The sequence below is a fragment of the Oncorhynchus masou genome, chromosome 22 (genome assembly GCF_036934945.1).
Source record: "Oncorhynchus masou masou isolate Uvic2021 chromosome 22, UVic_Omas_1.1, whole genome shotgun sequence".
NCBI classification, from domain to species: Eukaryota; Metazoa; Chordata; class Actinopteri; order Salmoniformes; family Salmonidae; genus Oncorhynchus; species Oncorhynchus masou.
The window spans coordinates 41,889,909-41,910,880 of record NC_088233.1 but is presented as its reverse complement, the minus strand read 5'-3'; the positions used below and the strand labels follow the sequence as shown (position 1 = coordinate 41,910,880).

Sequence of the window (20,972 nt, the reverse complement as noted above, 5' to 3'; positions counted from 1 at the left end):
CTGTATTTGGGTAGTTTCTCCCATTCTTCTCTGCAGATCCTCTCAAGCTCTGTCAGGTTGGATGGGGAGCGTCGCTGCACAACTATTTTCAGGTCTCTCCAGAGATGTTGGATCGGGTTCAAGTCCTGGCTCTGGCTGGGCCCCTCAAGGACATTCAGAGACTCGTCCTGAAGCCACTCCTGCATTGTCTTTGCTTTGTGCTTAAGTTTGATGTCCTGATGGAAGGTGAACCTTCACCCCAGTCTGAGGTCCTGAGCGCTCTGGGGCAGGTTTTCATCAAGAATCTCTCTGTACTTTGCTCCGTTCAGCTTTCCCTTGATCCTGACTAGTCTCCCAGTCCCTGTCGCTGAAAACTACCCCACAGCATGATGCTACCACCACCACGCTTCACCATTGGGATTGTGGCAGGTTTCTTCCAGACGTGACACTTGGCATTCAGGCCAAAGAGTTCAATCTTGGTTTCATCAGACCAGAGAACATTGTTTCTCATGGTCTGAGTCCTGAAGGTGCCTTTTGGCAAACTCCAAGCGAGCTGTCATGTGCCTTTTACTGAGGAGTGGCTTCCATCTGGCCACTCTACCATAAAGGCCTTATTGGTGGAGTGCTGCAGAGATGTTTGTCCTTCTGGAAGGTTCTCCCATCTCCAAAGAGGAACTCTAGAGCTCTTTCAGAGTGACCATTGGGTTCTTGGTCACCTCCCTGACCAAGGCCTTTCTCCCCCGATTGCTCAGTTTGGCCGTGTGGCCAGCTCTAGGAAGAGTCTTGGTGGTTCCAAACTTCTTCCATTTAAGAATGATGGAGGCCACTGTGTTCAATGCTGCAGACATGTTTTTCCCCAGATCGGTACCTCAACACAATCCGGTCTCGGAGCTTTGTTTTTGCTCTGACGTGCACTGTCAACTGTTGGACCTTCTATAGACAGATGTGTGCCTTTCCAAATCATGTCCAATCAATTACATTTACCACAGGTGGACTCGAATCAAGTTGTAGAAACATCTCAAGGATGAACAATGGAAACAAGATGCACCGGAGCTCAATTTCGGGGGGTCTGAACACTTATGTAAATAAGGTGTTTGTGTTTTCGTTTTTTTTTTTTATAAAATGTGTAAAAATGTCTAAAAACCTGTTTTCGCTTTGTCATTATGGAGTATTGTGTTGTAATGCAACAACATGTGGATAAAGTGAAGAGGAATAGTCTCCGGATGTACTGTGCACCCTGCAAGCCTAGTGGCTGACACAACCTTTCACAGAGGCTGCAGGTGTGTCAGCAGCCCAACACCATGAGGTTACCCACAGCACTAACGGCAGACAGATCGACAGTAATCTCCCTTTCCACTTCTCTGTCTCTTTCGCTTTCTCTCTCTCTCTCTCTCTGTCTCCTTCCCTTTATTTCTCTTGCCACCCCTTCTTCTCTCCGTATGACAAACAAGCACAGAACAAACCAAGCACTGCAGTCCAGACAAACACCTGACCCCCATCCATGTAGAACAGCATACCAGCCAACACCCCAGCTCAGGTGTGAACTAAAACAACACCATTTTATACAACAAAGACTGCAACCAAACAGCACTACCACATACTGAAACTCTCAGATGTCAAAACACACACCCCTCCCCCGACCTCCCGCAATCCCTCCCTTCCCAGCTGCATCAATCATCCATCCCTGGCAAGGCTCCAGGTGCAGTAGTAGTTCCCCCTAAACACAGATCTAATGTCAAATTATCTGTTCACCGCACTAATCATAAGCAGTAAGGATGAAAGAAATGATCTGACCCAGAATCAGTTGATTGTAACGTCAACCTCCCACCCGCCATGCCTCGAGTGCAATCTTACACAACAGTCCTCGTCAAAATCTGCCTGCTGCTTAAAACGAAACGTGTCAGAGACAGAGCAGCGTTACGCTCGCAGCTTTGCTCCTGCCCCACTTCTTCCATCCATCCATCCCTCCCTCCCTCCCTCCATCCCCCCCTCTATCTATCCCCCCATCCTAATTCAAACAGAAGAAGATAGGCTGCTTGCGCTGCTGGCATCTCAGAGAGTCAGCTCAACTCATTATTGGCTAACACCTTTCAGCTCAACCAAACTGAGCGAGTGTGCGAGCGTGTGTGCACGTGTACATACGTGTGTGTACGGTGCCTCGGGTCCAGATGGTACTGTAAAAATACAGCACTGATACCCCAAACACAGCGATATAGTGATTTGACACAGATATCAAGATAAAGCATTTCCACTTGCTCCCAGGTGAGATGAAATAGAACACAGACAAATAATGAACAAGCCTATTGCTGATGCACTTTAAATAATCTCCCCTCTTATGCAAATACATTAGCCAATACAAACCTTCTCACATATTAGCCATAATACACTTGTAAACTGTATGTGGCAAGTATATTAGCATAGATACTCATTCTGTATTGTATGTCTCTGATGAAGCAGTTAGGCATAATATAAGCCTTTTCATATATCAACTCGTATTAAATGCCTCTACTCATATATCCCACAGACACCGATGGGCCTAAACCATAGGCATTGAGGGCTTTCTTATGACAAAGGCCAAAACATTCTGTATGCCTTCTCATACTGTATATCAGCGCTGACATGCTTGAATATAGGCTATTCACATATGTTGGTATTGATACTGCTCATATGTGTTGGCATTGCTACTACTCATACGTTTGTCATTGATACTACTCATATGTGTTGGTATTGATACTACCCATATGTATTGGTATTGATACTACTCATATGTTGGTATTGATACTACTCATACGTTGGTATTGATACTACTCATACGTTGGCATTGATACTACTCACATGTGTTGGTATTGATACTACTCCCATGTCTTGGCATTGATTCTACTCACATGTATTGATACTACTCCCATGTCTTGGCATTGATACTACTCAGATACGTTGGCATTGATACTACTCATATGTGTTGGCATTGATACTACTCCCATGTGTTGGTATTGATACTACTCATACGTTGGCATTGATACTACTCATATGTTGGTATTGATACTACCCCCATGTATTGGTATTGATACTACTCATATGTGTTGGTATTGATACTACTCCCATGTATTGGTATTGATACTACTCATACGTTGGTATTGATACTACTCATATGTTGGTATTGATACTACCCCCATGTATTGGTATTGATACTACTCATACGTTGGTATTGATACTACTCATATGTTGGCATTGATATTACTCATTGATACTACTCATATGTTGGCATTGACACTACTCATATGTTGGTATTGATACTACTCATATGCTGGCATTGATACTACTCATATGTTGGCATTGATACTACTCATATGATGGCATTGATACTACTCATATGATGGCATTGATACTACTCCTATGTGTTGGCATTGACCCCTCATATATGTTGGCATTGATACTACTCCCATGTGTTGGTATTGATACTACTCATACATTGGCATTGATACTACTCATATGTTGGTATTGATACCACTCATATGTTGGTTTTGATACCACTCATATGTTGGTATTGATACTACACCGATGTGTTAGCATTGATACTACTCCCATGTGTTGGTATTGATACTACTCATATGTTGGCATTGAAACTACTCATATGTTGGCATTGATACTACTCATACGTTGGCATTGATACTACTCATACGTTGGCATTGATACTACTCATACGTTGGCATTGATACTACTCCTATGTGTTGGCATTGCTACTACTCCTATGTGTTGGCATTGATACTACTCATATGTTGGCATTGATACTACTCATATATGTTGGCATTAATACCACTCATATATGTTGGCATTAATACCACTCAAATGTGTTGGCATTGATACTACTCATACGTTGGCATTGATACTACTCAAACGTTGGCATTGATACTACTCAGATATGTTGGTATTGATACTACTCCCATGTGTTTGCATTGATACTACTCCCATGTGTTGGTATTGATACTACTCATATGTGTTGGTATTGATACTACTCATATGTTGGTATTGGTACTACACCTATGTGTTGGCATTGATACTACTCAGATATGTTGGTATTGATACTAATCCCATGTGTTTGCATTGATACTACTCCCATGTGTTGGTATTGATACTACTCATATGTGTTGGTACTGATACTACTCATATGTTGGTATTGGTACTACTCATACGTTGTCATTGATACTACTCATATGTTGGCATTGATACTACTCATATGTTGGTATTGGTACTACTCATATGTGTTGGTATTGATAATACTCATATGTTGGTATTGGTGCTACTCATATGTTGGTATTGATACTACACATTTGTGTTGGCATTGATACTACTCCCATGTGTTGGTATTGATACTACTCCCATGTGTTGGCATTGATACTACTCATATGTGTTGGTATTGATACTACTCATATGTTGGCATTGATACGACTCATGTGTTGGTATTGATACTACTCCCATGTGTTGGTATTGATACTACTCATATGTTGGCATTGATACTACTCATACGTTGGCATTGATACTACTCATACGTTGGCATTGATACTACTCATATGTTGGCATTGCTACTACTCATATGTTGGCATTGATACTACTCATATGTGTTGGTATTGATACTACCCCCATGTATTGGTATTGATACTACTCATACGTTGGCATTGATACTACTCATATGTGTTGGTATTGATACTACTCATATGTGTTTGTATTGATACTACCCCCATGTATTGGTATTGATACTACTCATACGTTGGTATTGATACTACTCATATGTGTTGGTATTGATACTACTCATATGTGTTGGTATTGATACTACTCATATGTTGGCATTGATACTACTCATTGATACTACTCATATGTTGGCATTGATACTACTCATATGTTGGCATTGATACTACACATATGTTGGCATTGATACTACTCATATGTTGGCATTGATACAACTCATATGCTGGCATTGATACTACTCATATGTTGGCATTGATACTACTCCAATGTTGCCATTGATACTACTCAGATACGTTGGTATTGATAATACTCCCATGTGTTAGCATCCATACTACTCCCATGAGTTGGTATTGATACTACTCATATGTGTTGGTATTGATACTACTCATATGTGTTGGTATTGATACTACTCATATGTTGGCAATGATACTACTCATATGTTGCCATTGATACTACTCAGATACGTTGGTATTGATAATACTCCCATGTGTTAGCATTCATACTACTCCCATGAGTTGGTATTGATACTACTCATATGTGTTGGTATTGATACTACTCATATGTGTTGGCATTGATACTACTCATATGTTGGCATTGATACTACACATATGTTGGCATTGATACTACTCATATGTTGGCATTGATACAACTCATATGCTGGCATTGATACTACTCATATGTTGGCATTGATACTACTCCAATGTTGCCATTGATACTACTCATATGTTGGCATTGATACTACTCCCATGTGTTAGCATTCATACTACTCCCATGTGTTGGTATTGATACTACTCATATGTGTTGGTATTGATAATACTTATATGTTGGTATTGGTGCTACTCATATGTGTTGGTATTGATACTACTCATATGTGTTGGCATTGATACTACTCCCATGTGTTAGCATTCATACTACTCCCATGTGTTGGTATTGATACTACTCATGTTGGTATTGATACTACTCATATGTTAGTATTGACACTACTCATACGTTGGCATTGATACTACTCATATGTGTTGGAATTGATACTACTTATATGTTGGCATTGATACTACTCAGATACGTTGGTATTGATACTACTCAGATACGTTGGTATTGATACTACTCCCATGTGTTAGCATTCATACTACTCCCATGTGTTGGCATTGATACTACTTATATGTGTTGGTATTGGTGCAACTCATATGTTGGTATTGATACTACTCATACGGTGGCATTGATACTACTCATATGTGTTGGTATTGATACTACTCATATGTTAGTATTGATACTACTCATATGTGTTGGTATTGATACTACTCATATGTTGGTATTGATACTACTCATATGTTGGCATTGATACTACTCAGATACGTTGGTATTGATACTACTCCCATGTGTTAGCTTTCATACTACTCCCATGTGTTGGTATTGATACTACTCATATGTGTTGGTATTGGTGCAACTCATATGTTGGTATTGATACTACTCATACGGTGGCATTGATACTACTCATATGTGTTGGTATTGATACTACTCATATGTTAGTATTGATACTACTCATATGTATTGATACTCATATGTGTTGGCATTGATACTCTCATATGTTATTGATACTACTGATACTACTACATATGTTGGTATTGATACTACTCATATGTTGGTATTGATACTACTCATATGTGTTGGTATTGATACTACTCATATGTTGGTATTGATACTACTCATATGTTGGCATTGATACTACTCATATGTTGGCATTGATATACTCAGTTGGTGGCATTGATTGATACTACTCCCATGTGTTAGCTTTCATACTACTCCCATGTGTTGGTATTGATACTACTCATATGTGTTGGTATTGGTGCTACTCATATGTTGGTATTGATACTACTCATATGTGTTGGCATTGATACTACTCATATGTTGGTATTGATACTACTCATATGTTGGTATTGATACTACTCATATGTGTTGGCATTGATACTACTCATATGTTGGCATTGATACCACTCATATGTTGGCATTGATACTACTCATATGTTGGCATTGATACTACTCAGATACGTTGGTATTGATACTACACCCATGTATTGGTATTGATACTACTCAAATGTTGGCATTGATACTACTCATACATTGGCATTGATACTACTCATATGTTGGCATTGATACTACTCAGATACGTTGGTATTGATACTACATGATACGTTGGTATTGATACTACCATGTGTTAGCATTCAAACTACATATGTGTTCCCATGTGTTGGTATTGATACTACTCATATGTTGGTATTGTGTACTCGCATTGATACTACTCATATGTTGGCATTGATCCGACTCATATGTTGGTGTTGGTGCTACTCATATGTGTTGGTATTGATACTACTCATATGTTGGCATTGATACTACTCATATGTTGGCATTGATACTACTCATATGTTGGCATTGATACTACTCATATGTTGGCATTGATACTACTCCTATGTGTTGGCATTGACCCCTCATATATGTTGGCATTAATACTACTCCCATGTGTTGCTATTGATACTACTCATACGTTGGCATTGATACTACTCATATGTGTTGGTATTGATACTACTCATATGTTGGTATTGATACTACTCATATGTTGGTATTGATACTACTCCCATGTATTGGTATTGATTCTACTCACATGTTGGTATTGATACTACTCACATGTTGGTACTGATACTACTCATATGTTGGTATTGATACTACTCATATGTTGGTATTGATACCACTCATATGTTGGCATTGATACTACTCATATGTTGGTATTGATACTACTCATATGTTGGTATTGGTACTACTCATATGTGTTGGTATTGATACAACTCCCATGTGTTGGCATTGATACTACTCATACGTTGGAATTGATACTACTCATATGTTGGCATTGATACTACTCATATGTTGGCATTGATACTACTCATATGTTGGCATTGATACTACTCATATGTTGGTATTGGTACTACTCATATGTGTTCGTATTGATAATACTCATATGTTGGTATTGGTACTACACATTTGTGATGGCATTGATACTATTCCCATGTGTTGGCATTGATACTACTCATATGTGTTGGTATTGATACTACTCATATGTTGGCATTGATACTACTCATATGTGTTGGTATTGATACTACTCATATGTTGGCATTGATACTACTCATATGTGTTGGTACTGATACTACTCATATGTTGGCATTGATACTACTCATATGTGTTGGTATTGATACTACTCATATGTTGGCATTGATACTACTCATATGTGTTGGTACTGATACTACTCATATGTTGGTATTGGTACTACTCATATGTGTTGGTATTGATACTACTCATATGTTGGCATTGATACGACTCCCATGTATTGGTATTGCTACTACTCATACGTTGGTATTGAAACTACTCATACGTTGGCATTGATGCTACTCACATGTTGGCATTGATACTACTCACATGTTGGCATTGATACTACTCATATGTTGTCATTTATACTACGCATATGTTAGTATTGATACTACGCATATGTTAGTATTGATACTACGCATATGTTAGTATTGATACTACTCATATGTTAGTATTGATACTACTCATATGTTAGTATTGATACTACTCATATGTTAGTATTGGTACTACTCACGTGAAACCATGATAACATATTCATGACAACCATTTCCAGTTAATCTTTGATGTTCTCATCATCATTATCCACTGCTGTCCAGATACAATCCCACCCACTTGCTCATTAGCTGTAATGTATTCATAGTGCAGATGTCCAATAGAGGTATTAGACATTAGGGCTGTGGCAATACCAGTATCGCAAGATTTCTTCCATGTGAAAAATTCAAACACAAAGCCGAACAAACTCTTTGGTCCTTTATTAAAAAACTGTAGGTAAACATAGTGTGTGCTACAGCTTGGAAAATAAACAAATGAGATTCTGGATGACAACATATTGGTGTTTGTTTCCAACATTAGGGCTGTTTTCCTAAAGATGTTTCCTTGCCATGATATTAACAAATATTGCGATACTGGTATCATCCCGGTCCTATTTGACATGCACGCATTAATGGTATCCCAGGCCATCCAGCCATAATATATTGTCTATTCTGTTGATCCTGAGGCGTGATTACCAGACAAGTCACTTTGCCCCTCCAGGGTCTAGAGGTATTCTGTGTGTGTGTGTGCCCTGACATCTTCACCCTACCAGGGTCTGTCTGTCTATCAATAGCCGTATGTTTCCATTCTATCGTCTTCAAGTGTTTTTGTGACTGTCTGTGTCTGTGTCTGCACAATCACTCCTATCTACTCTTTCTCTGTGTCCAGCTCGAGTCTTACTTCTCTCTCTATCACCAACACAACCCCCATTCACTGCCAAATCCCCAAATCCTCTATATCTGTGCCCATTCACTCCTGTCAGTCTGCGTGCCCACTCCACAGCAGATGAGCGTGTGTATGTGTGTGTGTGTGTGCCAGTCGGAGGAATGGCGCTGCAGAGCCCTCTTGGCGGCCGGGCCGTGTCGGCTCTGCCCGTTCACACTTGGCATGGCATCAGTGATGACTGAGTCAGATCCCTGGCCTCACCTCATGGCTCACCCCTCACCGCTCACAGAACGCATATTCTAGATTTATATAATGTTGTGTTCTGGACATATCTTCCGTCCTGTGTTTTAGTCCGGAACCAGACCCATTTCGGCATGCTTTGATGGGATGTGTAATATCATGTTGTTTTGGTTAGTTTGATGTTTGATGTTGGTTTGTAATGTTGTAATGTGTTGATTTGACATCTTGGTTTGATGTTGTGATGTCTGTTGGTTTGTGATGTTGTAATGTGTTGATTTGACATCTTGGTTTGTGTTGGTTTGATGTTGTGATGTCTGTTGGTTTGATGTTGTGATGTCTGTTGGTTTGTGATGTTGGTTTGTTGTGTTGCAATGTGTTGGTTTAATGTAGTGATGTGTTGGTTTCATTTGCAGTTGCTCTGTTGTGTTGGGATATCTCTTATTCACTTGTGATGTTGGTTGCAACTTTGTGTTATAGTCTATTGATTTGTTGTAGCATACCCGTTTGTGTCATGGTTGTGTAATTGCTGTGCAGTGAGATTGTGTTGTTATGCTAAAATATATAGTACGCAATCGTTCTTACAATATTACAAACTCTCTGGTCGTCAGGGGAACTGCAATTGTTTTTGGATGTTTGTCTCTCTCTCTCTCTATCGTTCTCTACGTGTTTTGAGGTGTGCTGCAAGGTGACTGACGTCCGATTGTTTTGTCCTGCTGAGATGGTCTGGTGGCTGTGCTATTGTTGACATCTTGACAGGCACTCTGCTGAGGAGCAGACAGACAGACAGACAGACAGACAGACAGACAGACAGACAGAATTTTGACAGGGTGGCTGGTGTCGTCCGACTGGCTGTGTGAAAAGCTACAGCAGCATGCAGCAGTGGACCACTGTGCCTTTTTTCCTCCTCTGTGTGTCAGCACACTGCACCCTCTCCAAACAACGGTGGACGACAACCGGCTCGGGTTGGACAGATAGACGGATGGATGAGGAGACAGACGGGATAGAGAGGGAGAGAAAAGGAGGGTGGGAGGGAAGGGGAAGGATATGGGGTGATTCTGTGGGGAGAAGACGGAATGACAGTCGGCCAGACAGAATGCATGGCATAGAGGCAGACAAACAGAGAGACAGGCAGACAGACAGGCAGACAGACGGAGGGAGGGTGGTGGGTGGGGAAGGCGTTGAGACATGTTACCTTTCGGGGGACGAGGATTTCTCAGAGTTCACGGACATGAGCGGTGCCTGTTAGCCGCTCGCTCGCCGAGGGACGACAGAGACGGCAAGGAACGACAAAACGGGCTCTCTGTTTCCTCTGCTTCGTCCTCTCTCCTTTCGTTCTGTGCTGTGTGTCTGTGTAAAGGGGGGGGGGGGCTGCCTCCCCTCCTCCTCCTCCTCCTCCTCTCTCACGCTCCCTTTCCCTCTTGCTCAGAGGAAAAGAAAGGATGGAGGACAACGCTCCAAGAAAGAGGAAAAGGAAAAAAAAGCAGATGTGGGCTGGCTAAGCAGAAATCTTGCTGCCTGTCAAGCGAGACGAGCAATGTCAGACACCCCTCCTCAGACCCCGCTTCCTCCCGTCCTTTACCTCTCACTTTCGCTTTTTCAGAGGCTGACGTTTTTTCAATCTCCTTCCTGCCGTCCTCTGTCTTCCTTGCTTGGTTCTTAAATGGGTGATGAAATGAACACACAAGCTCCCAGTCTCAATCCGGTGTGTCTGTCTCTCTCCTCCTCCTTGTCTCTCTCTCTCTCTCTTTCTCGGTCTCGCTCTTTCTCTCTTTGTGTCTCTCCTCTCTCTCTCTCTCTCTCTCTCTCTCTGTAACAGCAGTAGCTGGCTCTAGCAGGCCTTCTGCAGCTCTGCACAACAACAGAGCCCAGAGCGAGCTGGAACAAACCACTGCCTCACAGAGAGAGGGGGTTGGGAGGGCTGGGACCGACCGGAAAACGAAACCACTTCTCCTTGAGGCCATCTCTCCTCCCCCTCTCCCAGTGTGGTCCGGCCCTCCCTCCTTCCCTCTCTCCCTCCCTCCACCCCCCCCCCCCTGCCTTATTACGACATCCTGTATCTCGGGGCAACGCCGCACAGATCTGACTCCCCCCTCTCTATCTTCCATCCTTCTCTTCTCCCAGTCCTCGTTTCTCTCTTTTTCTTTCAATTAATTTCCAGCACTGTCTTTTCTGCCTCTACGGTTGTAATGTGTGCTTGTGTTTTCTTTTCATTCTACATTCCCTCCACTCTCTCCAGCAGATGGGTCTATTTCTCCATGAGTGAACAACACATAGAGAGGTAGCCAGAGGGTGTGTCATGATGGGGGGGCCTCTCTCTACTGTCCTCCCCCCCATCTCTCTCTCTTCCTCTCCCTTTCCTCAATTTGACCTAAATATCAGTGTGTATGTCTGTCTGTCTGTCTGTCTGGTGGTGGGGGGGAATTCTGAGGTTGCTGTTACCGACTAATCAACCTCCGTTTGGAATGGAATTGCGCGGGTAAGAGTCTGTACTGTCTGTACAAACGCACACCCACGGCACACACTCGCGCTGCTGAATGCATTCCATGCCCAATGTATTCAAGCTTTACGAAAACATTTGGGTCAGGCAGAACCATTGCATAATGCACATGCACTTTACAGCACATGAAACATAGGCTGCAGAGAAAGGACATAGGTGTTCCAGTGTATTTTAGCCCTGGGAGAAACAGCGTTTCTAGCATTAGCACAGGAGCTAGGATAGCTTTCTGTGGTGGTCGGATGACTTCATGGGAAAATCCACATGTGATCCATATCTGGGGGCTCTGTGAGTGTGGGATTAAACAAGCTCAGATAAGAATCACACACACACATCTCTCCATAAATCGGCAAACAGAATACAACACATGTATAACACAGCACAGTCTAAATCACAAGGAGTACATGAAGCACACAAGAGAGTGACCCGTCCAATTGTCCTCATTCTCTGTGGCTGTGGGCCAATGGGGGAGGGGGAGGTACCACTAGTCTAGGTTACCATGCACCCTGATAGCTGAGCATCACACTGTATTACTAGTAGAGCCTGGGGACCTCCCCCCACTAAACAATCCTGATGTCATAATTCCATAGAGGAGGCTAAGAACTGAGACTAAAGACCTGTCACCCATTTTAAAAGACTGCCTCCTCACACATCAGTCACGTAAACACATTCCCACTTCAGTAAAGTATGTGCACGTGCACACGCCTAGTGTAATGAGGCACAGTAAGCAGATAGGGAGCAACACACACACACACACACACACACACACAGACAGATCTGGGAAGTCCTTTCTGCATGTCTTTCAGAGGGACTGAAGCTCTAGGTGGAGCTGTGGCGAAAAGCGGGGACGAAAAAAAGAAGGATGAGAGAAATAAGGATGAGGACCAGTCTCTTGGCTATAAGAGAGGGGGAGCTGAGAGGACATCAGTCTCACTAGCAGTGGTATTTTGGGAGCAAGTATTGAGGCTGCCGGGAGCTATCTTTAAACGGCCTACTTCTCTCACTGCCTGGTGGTACTAAGGAGAGGGAGAGGGAGAGGAGAAGAGATAGAGAGGAGAGAGAGAGAGATAGAGAAGAAGAGAGAGAGAAATAAATAAAAAGAGAGATGGGGATAGAGAGAGATGGGGAGAAGTAGAGAGAGACACACAGGGAGTAAAATTGGAAACAAACAAAAAAGTATTTCCACAGGGCCGTGGGGTGAGACAGGGATGCAGCTTAAGCCCCACCCTCTTCACTAGAATAGTCTGCAGCACCCAGCCTCACCCTACACATCTGAAGTCAAATGTCTACTGTTTGTTGATGATCTGGGTCTTCTGTCCCCAACCAATGATGGCCTACGAGAGCACCTAGATCTTCTGCACAGATTCTGTAAAATCCTGGGCCCTGACAGTAAATCTCAAAGACAAAAAAATGGTGTCTAAGAAAGGTCCCATTGCCAGGACCACAAATATAAAAAATTCCATATTTACACTGCTGCCCTAGAACACACAAAAAACTATACATACATCAGCCTAAACATCAGAGCCACAGGCAACTTCCACAAAGCTGTGAACGATCTGAGACACAAGGCAAGAAGGGCTTATATGACATCAAAAGTAACATGAAATTAGACATATCAATTAGGATCTGGCAAAAATACATATCAGTTATAGAACCCATTGCCCTTCGTGGTTGTGAGGTCTGGGGTCCACTTGCCAACCAAGAATTCACAAAATAGGACAAACAACAAAATAGAGAATTCTGCAAAAATATCCTCTGTGTACATCGTAAAAAAAAAATGCATGCAGAGCAGAATTATCACAATCCAGAAAAGAGCCGTTAAAATCTAGAACCACCTGAAAGGAAGCGATTCCCAAATCTTCCATAACAAAGATCACCTACAGAGAGATGAACCTGGAGAAGAGTCCCCTAAGCAAGCTGGTCCTGTGGCTCTGTTCACAAACAGACCCCACAGAGCCTGAGGACAGCAACACAATTAGACCCAACCAAATCATGAGAAAACAAAAAGAGAGAATTACTTGACACATTGGAAAGATCTAGTAATTGTTAAGTAATTATATTTTTGTTTTCTCATGATTTGGTTTAATTGTGTTGCTGTCGTCGGGCTCTGTGGCCATCCGAATGCTATTTGTCCCTAAACAGAGAGTACACAGCGGCAGAATACCTGACCACAGTGACTGACCCAAACTTAAGGAAAGCTTTGACTATCTACAGACTCAGTGAGCATAGCCTTGCTATTGAGAAAGGCCACCATAGGCAGACCTGGCTCTCAAGAGAAGATAGACTATGTGCTCATTGCCCACAAAATGAGGTGGAAACTGAGCTGCATTTCCTAACCTCCGGCCAAATGTATGACCATATTAGCGACACATATTTCCCTCAGATCACACAGACCCACAAAGAATTCGGGAAAAAAAGCAAATTTGGATAACCTCCCATACAAAAAAGTTTGAAATATCCAATAAATATCGTTCCACTTCATGATTGTGTTCCACTTGTTGTTGATTCTTCACAAAAAAATACAGTTTTATATCTTTATGTTTGAAGCCTAAAATGTGGCAAAAGGTCGCAAAGTTCAAGGGGGCCGAATACTTTCGCAAGGCACATCTTCTACTGGGTGAAGATGTGTGACCTGTTGCCACAAGAAAAGGGCAACCAGTGAACAACAAACACCATTGTAAATACAACCTATATGTATGTTTATTTATTTTCCCTTTTGTACATTAATTATTTGCACATAATATGACATTTGAAATGTCTTTATTCTTTTGGAACTTTAGTGTAATGTTTATTGTTCTTTTTTATTGTTTCATATCTACTTCACTTGCTTTGGCAGTGTTAACATATGTTTCCCGTGCCAATAAAGCCCTTAAATTGAAATTGCAAGCACATACTGTGGGCATGCAGGCACACAAACAGGACTGTGTCCAAGTGCATAACATCACCAACAACTCGTCCTTTTAAAGAGAACTTGAGCAGATCTGGGGATCTGTAATTGACTATATTTCCTAGGAAACCCTTACATGTCTCTCTGTGAAGGACTATGTGCCCTAGCATGCCTTACTACCAGCTGATGTCTGGCGGGGTGTGTGTTAGCATGATTAGACAGGTTGATTGACAGACTGAAGACAGCCCAGGTCTGGCCTAGAGTGGGTCAATTTCACATCCATGTACTCCTAACAAACAACATGCCTTTCACTCACACACACACCAGTTACCCCTATATTCCTTGTGCGCCGGCGGGCCAACGCTGCTTAATCGTTACCGCCACCCCAAAACAAGATGATTTATATATCTCCCCGGAGAGTCTTTTGTTGTTGAACGACTGTGAGAAATTCACTTCTGGTGACTTTAAAAAAAAGAAAGTAATTCTACTCTAACATTGCATGAAAAGTAAATGATGTTGACACCATCTGAAATATACTGACGTACGCCACTGCACTGTAGGGTGATGATGAGGAGCAAGCGGTGGCTGTGCGCTCGTGGCTCTCTTCCATTTGAGCAATGAAGCCCCTTTTTCTACTTCCCCAGAGTCAGATGAACTCGTGGACACCATGTTCGTGTCTCTGCGTGCAGTTTGAAGTTGCGAACTAGCGAAACGACATTCAGCTTCCTTCAAATTGCACGAAGAGACATAAAAATGGTCACCAGACGTGACCTTCTCACATTCATTCCACAGAAATACTCTCACGGGGGTCATACATTCGGACCCCCCCCGGAGCAGAGAGCAACCACCAGCCCTCCCCCTACCTTTGCCACCACTGTTAGAAAAAAAATCCTCGAGGAAACAATGCACGCACACACACACACACACACACACACACACACACACACAGTGCTAAACCTGGGTGATATCGACAAAAATCCATATTGCCATAAATTGTCTTAACTGATGCGATAACGATAGATTGAACGCTAACTTCATAACATGAATGTGCACCACAGTTTTTTTGACTATTATTCTTTAAATCGACTCCTACCACTAGTTTGACGGCCAGCAGCATACCACCCTGCATGCCACTCCTGAAGCTAAGCAGGGTTGGTCCTGGTCAGACCCTAGATGGGAGACCAGATAATATTGAAGGGCCTGTAGGAGGCACTCTTTCCTCTGGTCAATTTTATTCATATATTATCCCAATGCCCCAGCACCATGACCGGGGGACATTGCCCTGTGTAGGGTCCAGTCTTTCAGATGGCCCATTAAATGGGTGTCCTGACTCTCTGTGGTCACTAAAGATCCCATGGCTCTACTTGTAAGAGTAGGGGTGTTAACCCTGGTGTCCTGGCATGAATCCCAATCTGACTCTCATCATGGCGACCTAATCATCCCCAACTTCCAATGGGCTCATTCTTCCCCTGTAACTATTCCCCAGGTCGTTGCTGTAAAAGAGCATGTGTTCTCAACTTACCGGGTAAAAAAACGATTGTAGCCATCAGTTGGAAACCCATTTAAATGGTATTTATTTGCCGGTATATGATCAACAATCACTGACATCAGCGAATGTATTTCATTTCAAACTTGACATTTCTCTAGTATAGGCTACTTATCCTAATGGAAGATATCAACTAAATGCCTGACAGGACAGGTAAGCAGCTGGCACTTTATCAGTTTACTGTGCCTCATTACACTAGGAAACACACTAAGGACAGCAGTACTGTGTGTGTGTGTGCCTATGCCAAAATCACAGCACCGGGCACACACACGAGCACGCGCACAAACACACACACAAAGCAGGTGGGGAGGGACGGGGACCGGGGACAGTGTGCAGTCTGATTAGCTAAGTGGTGTATGTTTAATTGATGGACGAAGGACGGCCTTTGACCTCTCCCACCACTCACTCTGACCTCTGTGATTTGAGTAGATTTTTATTGTTGGACATAAAAGGCTGTAAAAAAAACACCAGCAAATCAGCTGCACATGGTTTTAATTTTGGAAATCTGTTTTAAGAGATGTGTAATTCGTATTGGAATCGATCCAGAGTTGGGATATCAAACATTTAGCATTGTTTTTTTTTTTTCACCCGCAACCTACATTCTGAATGACTGCCAAGGTTGGGAAGATTTAGACGTGAGACTACCTTAAACATACAAACTGGAACAACCATTTCAGTAACGGGTGAAATAAGTCAAAATAACAGATTGCCATAGTTTCGATTTTTGTAAAAATATTTTGGAGTTGCATAAGATTAATTAATGTATTCATGTACATTCAAAAACATAGATATTGAAACAAACCATTCTAAAAAAAGAACCTGCAATAGAGCATGCTGGGAAATATGACAATGATGGGTGTTGTGTTGGTTCAACTCTGGTTAATCGAGGGACCCCCCCCCCCCCCCTTTGAGCCAATGCGCAGTCATTTTGACTCAAACATTCTTACAGTCTAATAAATACATTTCATATATGCTATCGGTAAAATAATCATTTGGTTGTGTTTATGAAGGTCTTGGGTATCATCAGAATACAAAAAAAAAATATTTAAAATAACACAATAGCATTTTCAAAGCTCCAAAATGTAACTTTGAAAAATCAACACAGGCCACTTTACTCTGCGCTATTAAAGGGACAAATCTGCAGGCTTCCATAGCGTAGCTCCCTCGTCAAGAACCCCAAACTTAACTCAAAGGTCCTTTATCGGGAAAGAGTTCTCCAAGGAACCTTAAGAGCTGAGGAAGAACCATTTAAGAACCTTGATTCTTGCTATAAGGCACAGCAGCTATGCCCTATTTAGCTATGACTGAGTATCGTGGTTATTTTACACACAATGCACAACAACAACAACAACAAGCAATTTATGTGTTTGTTTTGGACTGGTAGAACTAGAAATGAGGAAGCCCTGGCACAAAGCCTCTGTTCCCAACCAACAGCATAGTTACTGGATCTCACTGGATGATGGGATAGAGCTCTCTGGTGTTCACTGAGAGAACTGCACTCTGCCTGAGCCTCAAATTGAACACAATTTTATTTTTACCAAATAGAAACCGTTTAAGCGGAGATACAAGGCACAGGGTAGAAATAAAAACAGAAATGGGAAACAGGCTAAATCAGAAAGCCTTTCAGACTTTCATCTACCTGTACCAGGCAGAACAACCTGGTCTCAGAGCATTTTGGATTATTCTGTATGTAAATCCCAAGCACTCCATTTAATATGGCAGGACAACCTGGTCTCAGAGAATTTTGTATTATTCTGTATGTAAATCCCAAGCACTCCATTTAATATGGCAGGACAACCTGGTCTCAGAGCATTTTGTATTATTCTGTATGTAAATCCCAAGCACTCCATTTAATATGGCAGGACAACCTGGTCTCAGAGCATTTTGTATTATTCTGTATGTAAATCCCAAGCACTCCATTTAATATGGCAGGACAACCTGGTCTCAGAGCATTTTGTATTATTCTGTATGTAAATCCCAAGCACTCCATTTAATATGGCAGGACAACCTGGTCTCAGAGCATTTCGTATTATTTTGTACATAAGTCTAAGACACTCCATTTAGTAAATGTTACGTTTTGTATGGTATGTATTAACTTGTGGATGTCCATCACCCATTCCGTATGATATATTATGAATGACAATTCATTTTAAATGTTACAAATTTGCAATAGGTACAATATTTTACAAACTTGCAAAACTTATGATATGTTAAGAATTTGGGCTAGGTGGCTATCGCTAGCTAGCTAACTAACATTCCCTAGGTTAGAGTTTAGGGTTAAGTTTAGGAGTTAGGTTGAAGGGTTAAGGTTAGGGGAAGGGTTAGCTAAAAGGGTTAAGGTTAGGATTAGGGGAAGGGTTAGCTAAAAGGGTTAAGGTTAGGATTAGGGGAAGGGGTAGCTAAAAGGGTTAAGGTTAGGGTTAGGAGAGGGGTTAGCTAACATTCTAAGTTGTTACAAAGTAGCTAAAAAGTAGTAAGTAGTTGAAAAGTTGGTAATTAGCTCAAATGCAAACGTTGTCAGTGATGAGATTTGAACTCGCAACCTTTGGGTTGATAGACGTTTGCGTTATACACCCACCCTCCACCCTACTTAAGTAACCATCGGTCTCATGTAACCATACAAACGTAACATATCATACTAACTTCGAGAGTTGCAGATTTACATTTACGGTGTTACGTTTAGTCTATGAGATAAGGTGATGCAAGTGCATACAACAGCACTGCCACAAGCTGCATGGGGCACAGCACACAACAACGAGAGTTCTGTGTTCCAACTAACATTAATGCCCCAGCCAAAGGAAGTAGGCAAGCTTTCCATCTGTTGTATTCATAGAACCAGCTGTGACCAATGTGCCCTCGTTAAATAAGGGAATACTGAAATGAGCCTAACTGGCAAGTCAGAAGAGTGTGACATTAACCAGGTTTCCATCCAACCTTTTTTATGTGAGTAAAGTACATGTCGGATAAAACATTTCACGACAGTACACTTCGCAAATGTCGACACATCAAAATACACTTGACAAGGTAAAATGAATCATACGAGAAATGGTGGTGAAACGCCTTTATGCTCAAATATTGATATAATAACTACCGTGTCGAAGTAAACTTGAAGTCATGTTATAATATGTCGTGTGGTCCTCCATCTATGTCTCAGGAAAGCATGCAGTGTATGACGCTACAGATGAAATAAATTATGATGAACTTCACAGGGTGGTGAAAGTGCACGGTGATGAGCTTGATGCTCCTTTCCAGTAAATATCAAGGGTCTTATTCTGGTGACATAATAATTGATGCTTGGCTGCATTTTGTCAAATAAAAATAATCTCGCTCTTTTGTCCCTATTAATCTCATTATATAATTTAGTAGGCTACACCCGCAATGTATCTGATACTTTGAACTGTTGGCTGGAGCGAACATGCAAGACCAGAGTAGGCACATTCGCTATCTAACGCAATTTTAAAAAAACGTATAAAACCATCAGTAGAGTTGAAGGATGGAAACCCATTTAAATTGCAAAAGTTTTTTTGACGGTATATGGGAATTTAACAGCAAAAATTGTCATCTGTAATCTCGCACAGCCTTTAAATCTGCAACAAGTCCATTTGATGGGCTAGCTAGCATTCGGTGGGAGTGAGAGCTGAGCTAGAAAACAGTGCAACAAAAGTATCATTTCAGATTCTACAAATACTCCAATAGCTTCTGCATTTCAGGAATCACTTTAACAAGTACCCCTTGTTGCACTGTTAAATTAATTACCCATTTAAAGCCATTTGTTTTTGGAGGAAAACTTTTTGACCTCAAATGGGCTTGTCCGAAGTGTCGGACTTGACAACAGTTGCTATCCATTGGAGCGCTACGACTGGTTGGCCAAACTTCTAGGGCAGGGCTTAGCGAAGGGTCAATTGTAAGGAAACCAGCTGCAAAATGATAATGTAGTTTGCTCAAGATTTGGGAATATAGCTGAACTAACATACAATGTTGCCTTCCAAAGGCAAACTTGAATTTGTAATTGGACTAAACAAGTTTTTATACATTCAGCTCACTGTGAACTCAACGAATCAAATTTTATTTGGCACATGCGCCGAATACAACAGGTGTAGTAGACCTTACAGGGAAATGCTTACTTACGAGCCCTTAACCAACAATGCCGTTTTAACATTCACACATTAGCTCAATTTCTTTCCCACCTAACTCATAGAATAATGATGATTAACATTGGTTTCGTTGGCTTTTTTTTGCGGTGCTATTGTGGATGTTTTATGTATACAGACTTACCCTTCCAGCCAGAATGACGCAGGCATGTTTGGGGCAGCTCATCTCATCATGTGTGTGTGTGTGGCTGAGAAGGATCAGCCAGAACCACTGACGGGATAGAGATTACAGTGTGTTTACAATGGCAACGGAGCTGCCACTGTAAACACACTGAAGAGGGGGTGTTTATGGTGTGAACCGTCTGCGTGGCTATACACACACACACACACACACACACACACACACACACACACACACACACACACACACACACACACACACACACACACAGCTCTGGATTAGCACTGATAGATATTGATATGAATAAACCTCCTTCCCCAGTCTGGTTAGGTTCCAATCACACAGTAGGCAGGCCTAACGTTTAATTCACTACAATAGCCTTAGTAATACACTACATGGACAAAAGTATATGGACACTGTTCATTGAACATCTTATTCCAAAATCATGGGCATTAATATGGAGTTGGTCCACCCTTTGCTGA

General features: G+C 41.8%; 1 protein-coding gene across 7 annotated transcripts in view; it reads right to left on the bottom strand.

Moving 5' to 3' along the window:
• The window catches only part of LOC135509518 (SRSF protein kinase 2-like), a 73,596-nt gene that overhangs the window by 41,372 nt on the left and 11,252 nt on the right, over positions 1-20,972 (bottom strand). The window contains exon 1 of one of the 7 annotated variants that reach the window (XM_064930249.1): positions 10,484-11,265. The exons of the other annotated variants lie outside the window; for them this stretch is intronic. Coding sequence (XP_064786321.1) covers positions 10,484-10,521 — 38 coding nt within the window. The 5' untranslated portion in view covers positions 10,522-11,265. Of the gene's footprint in view, positions 1-10,483; positions 11,266-20,972 lie in introns of those variants that run through there. 7 annotated transcript variants of the gene reach the window in all.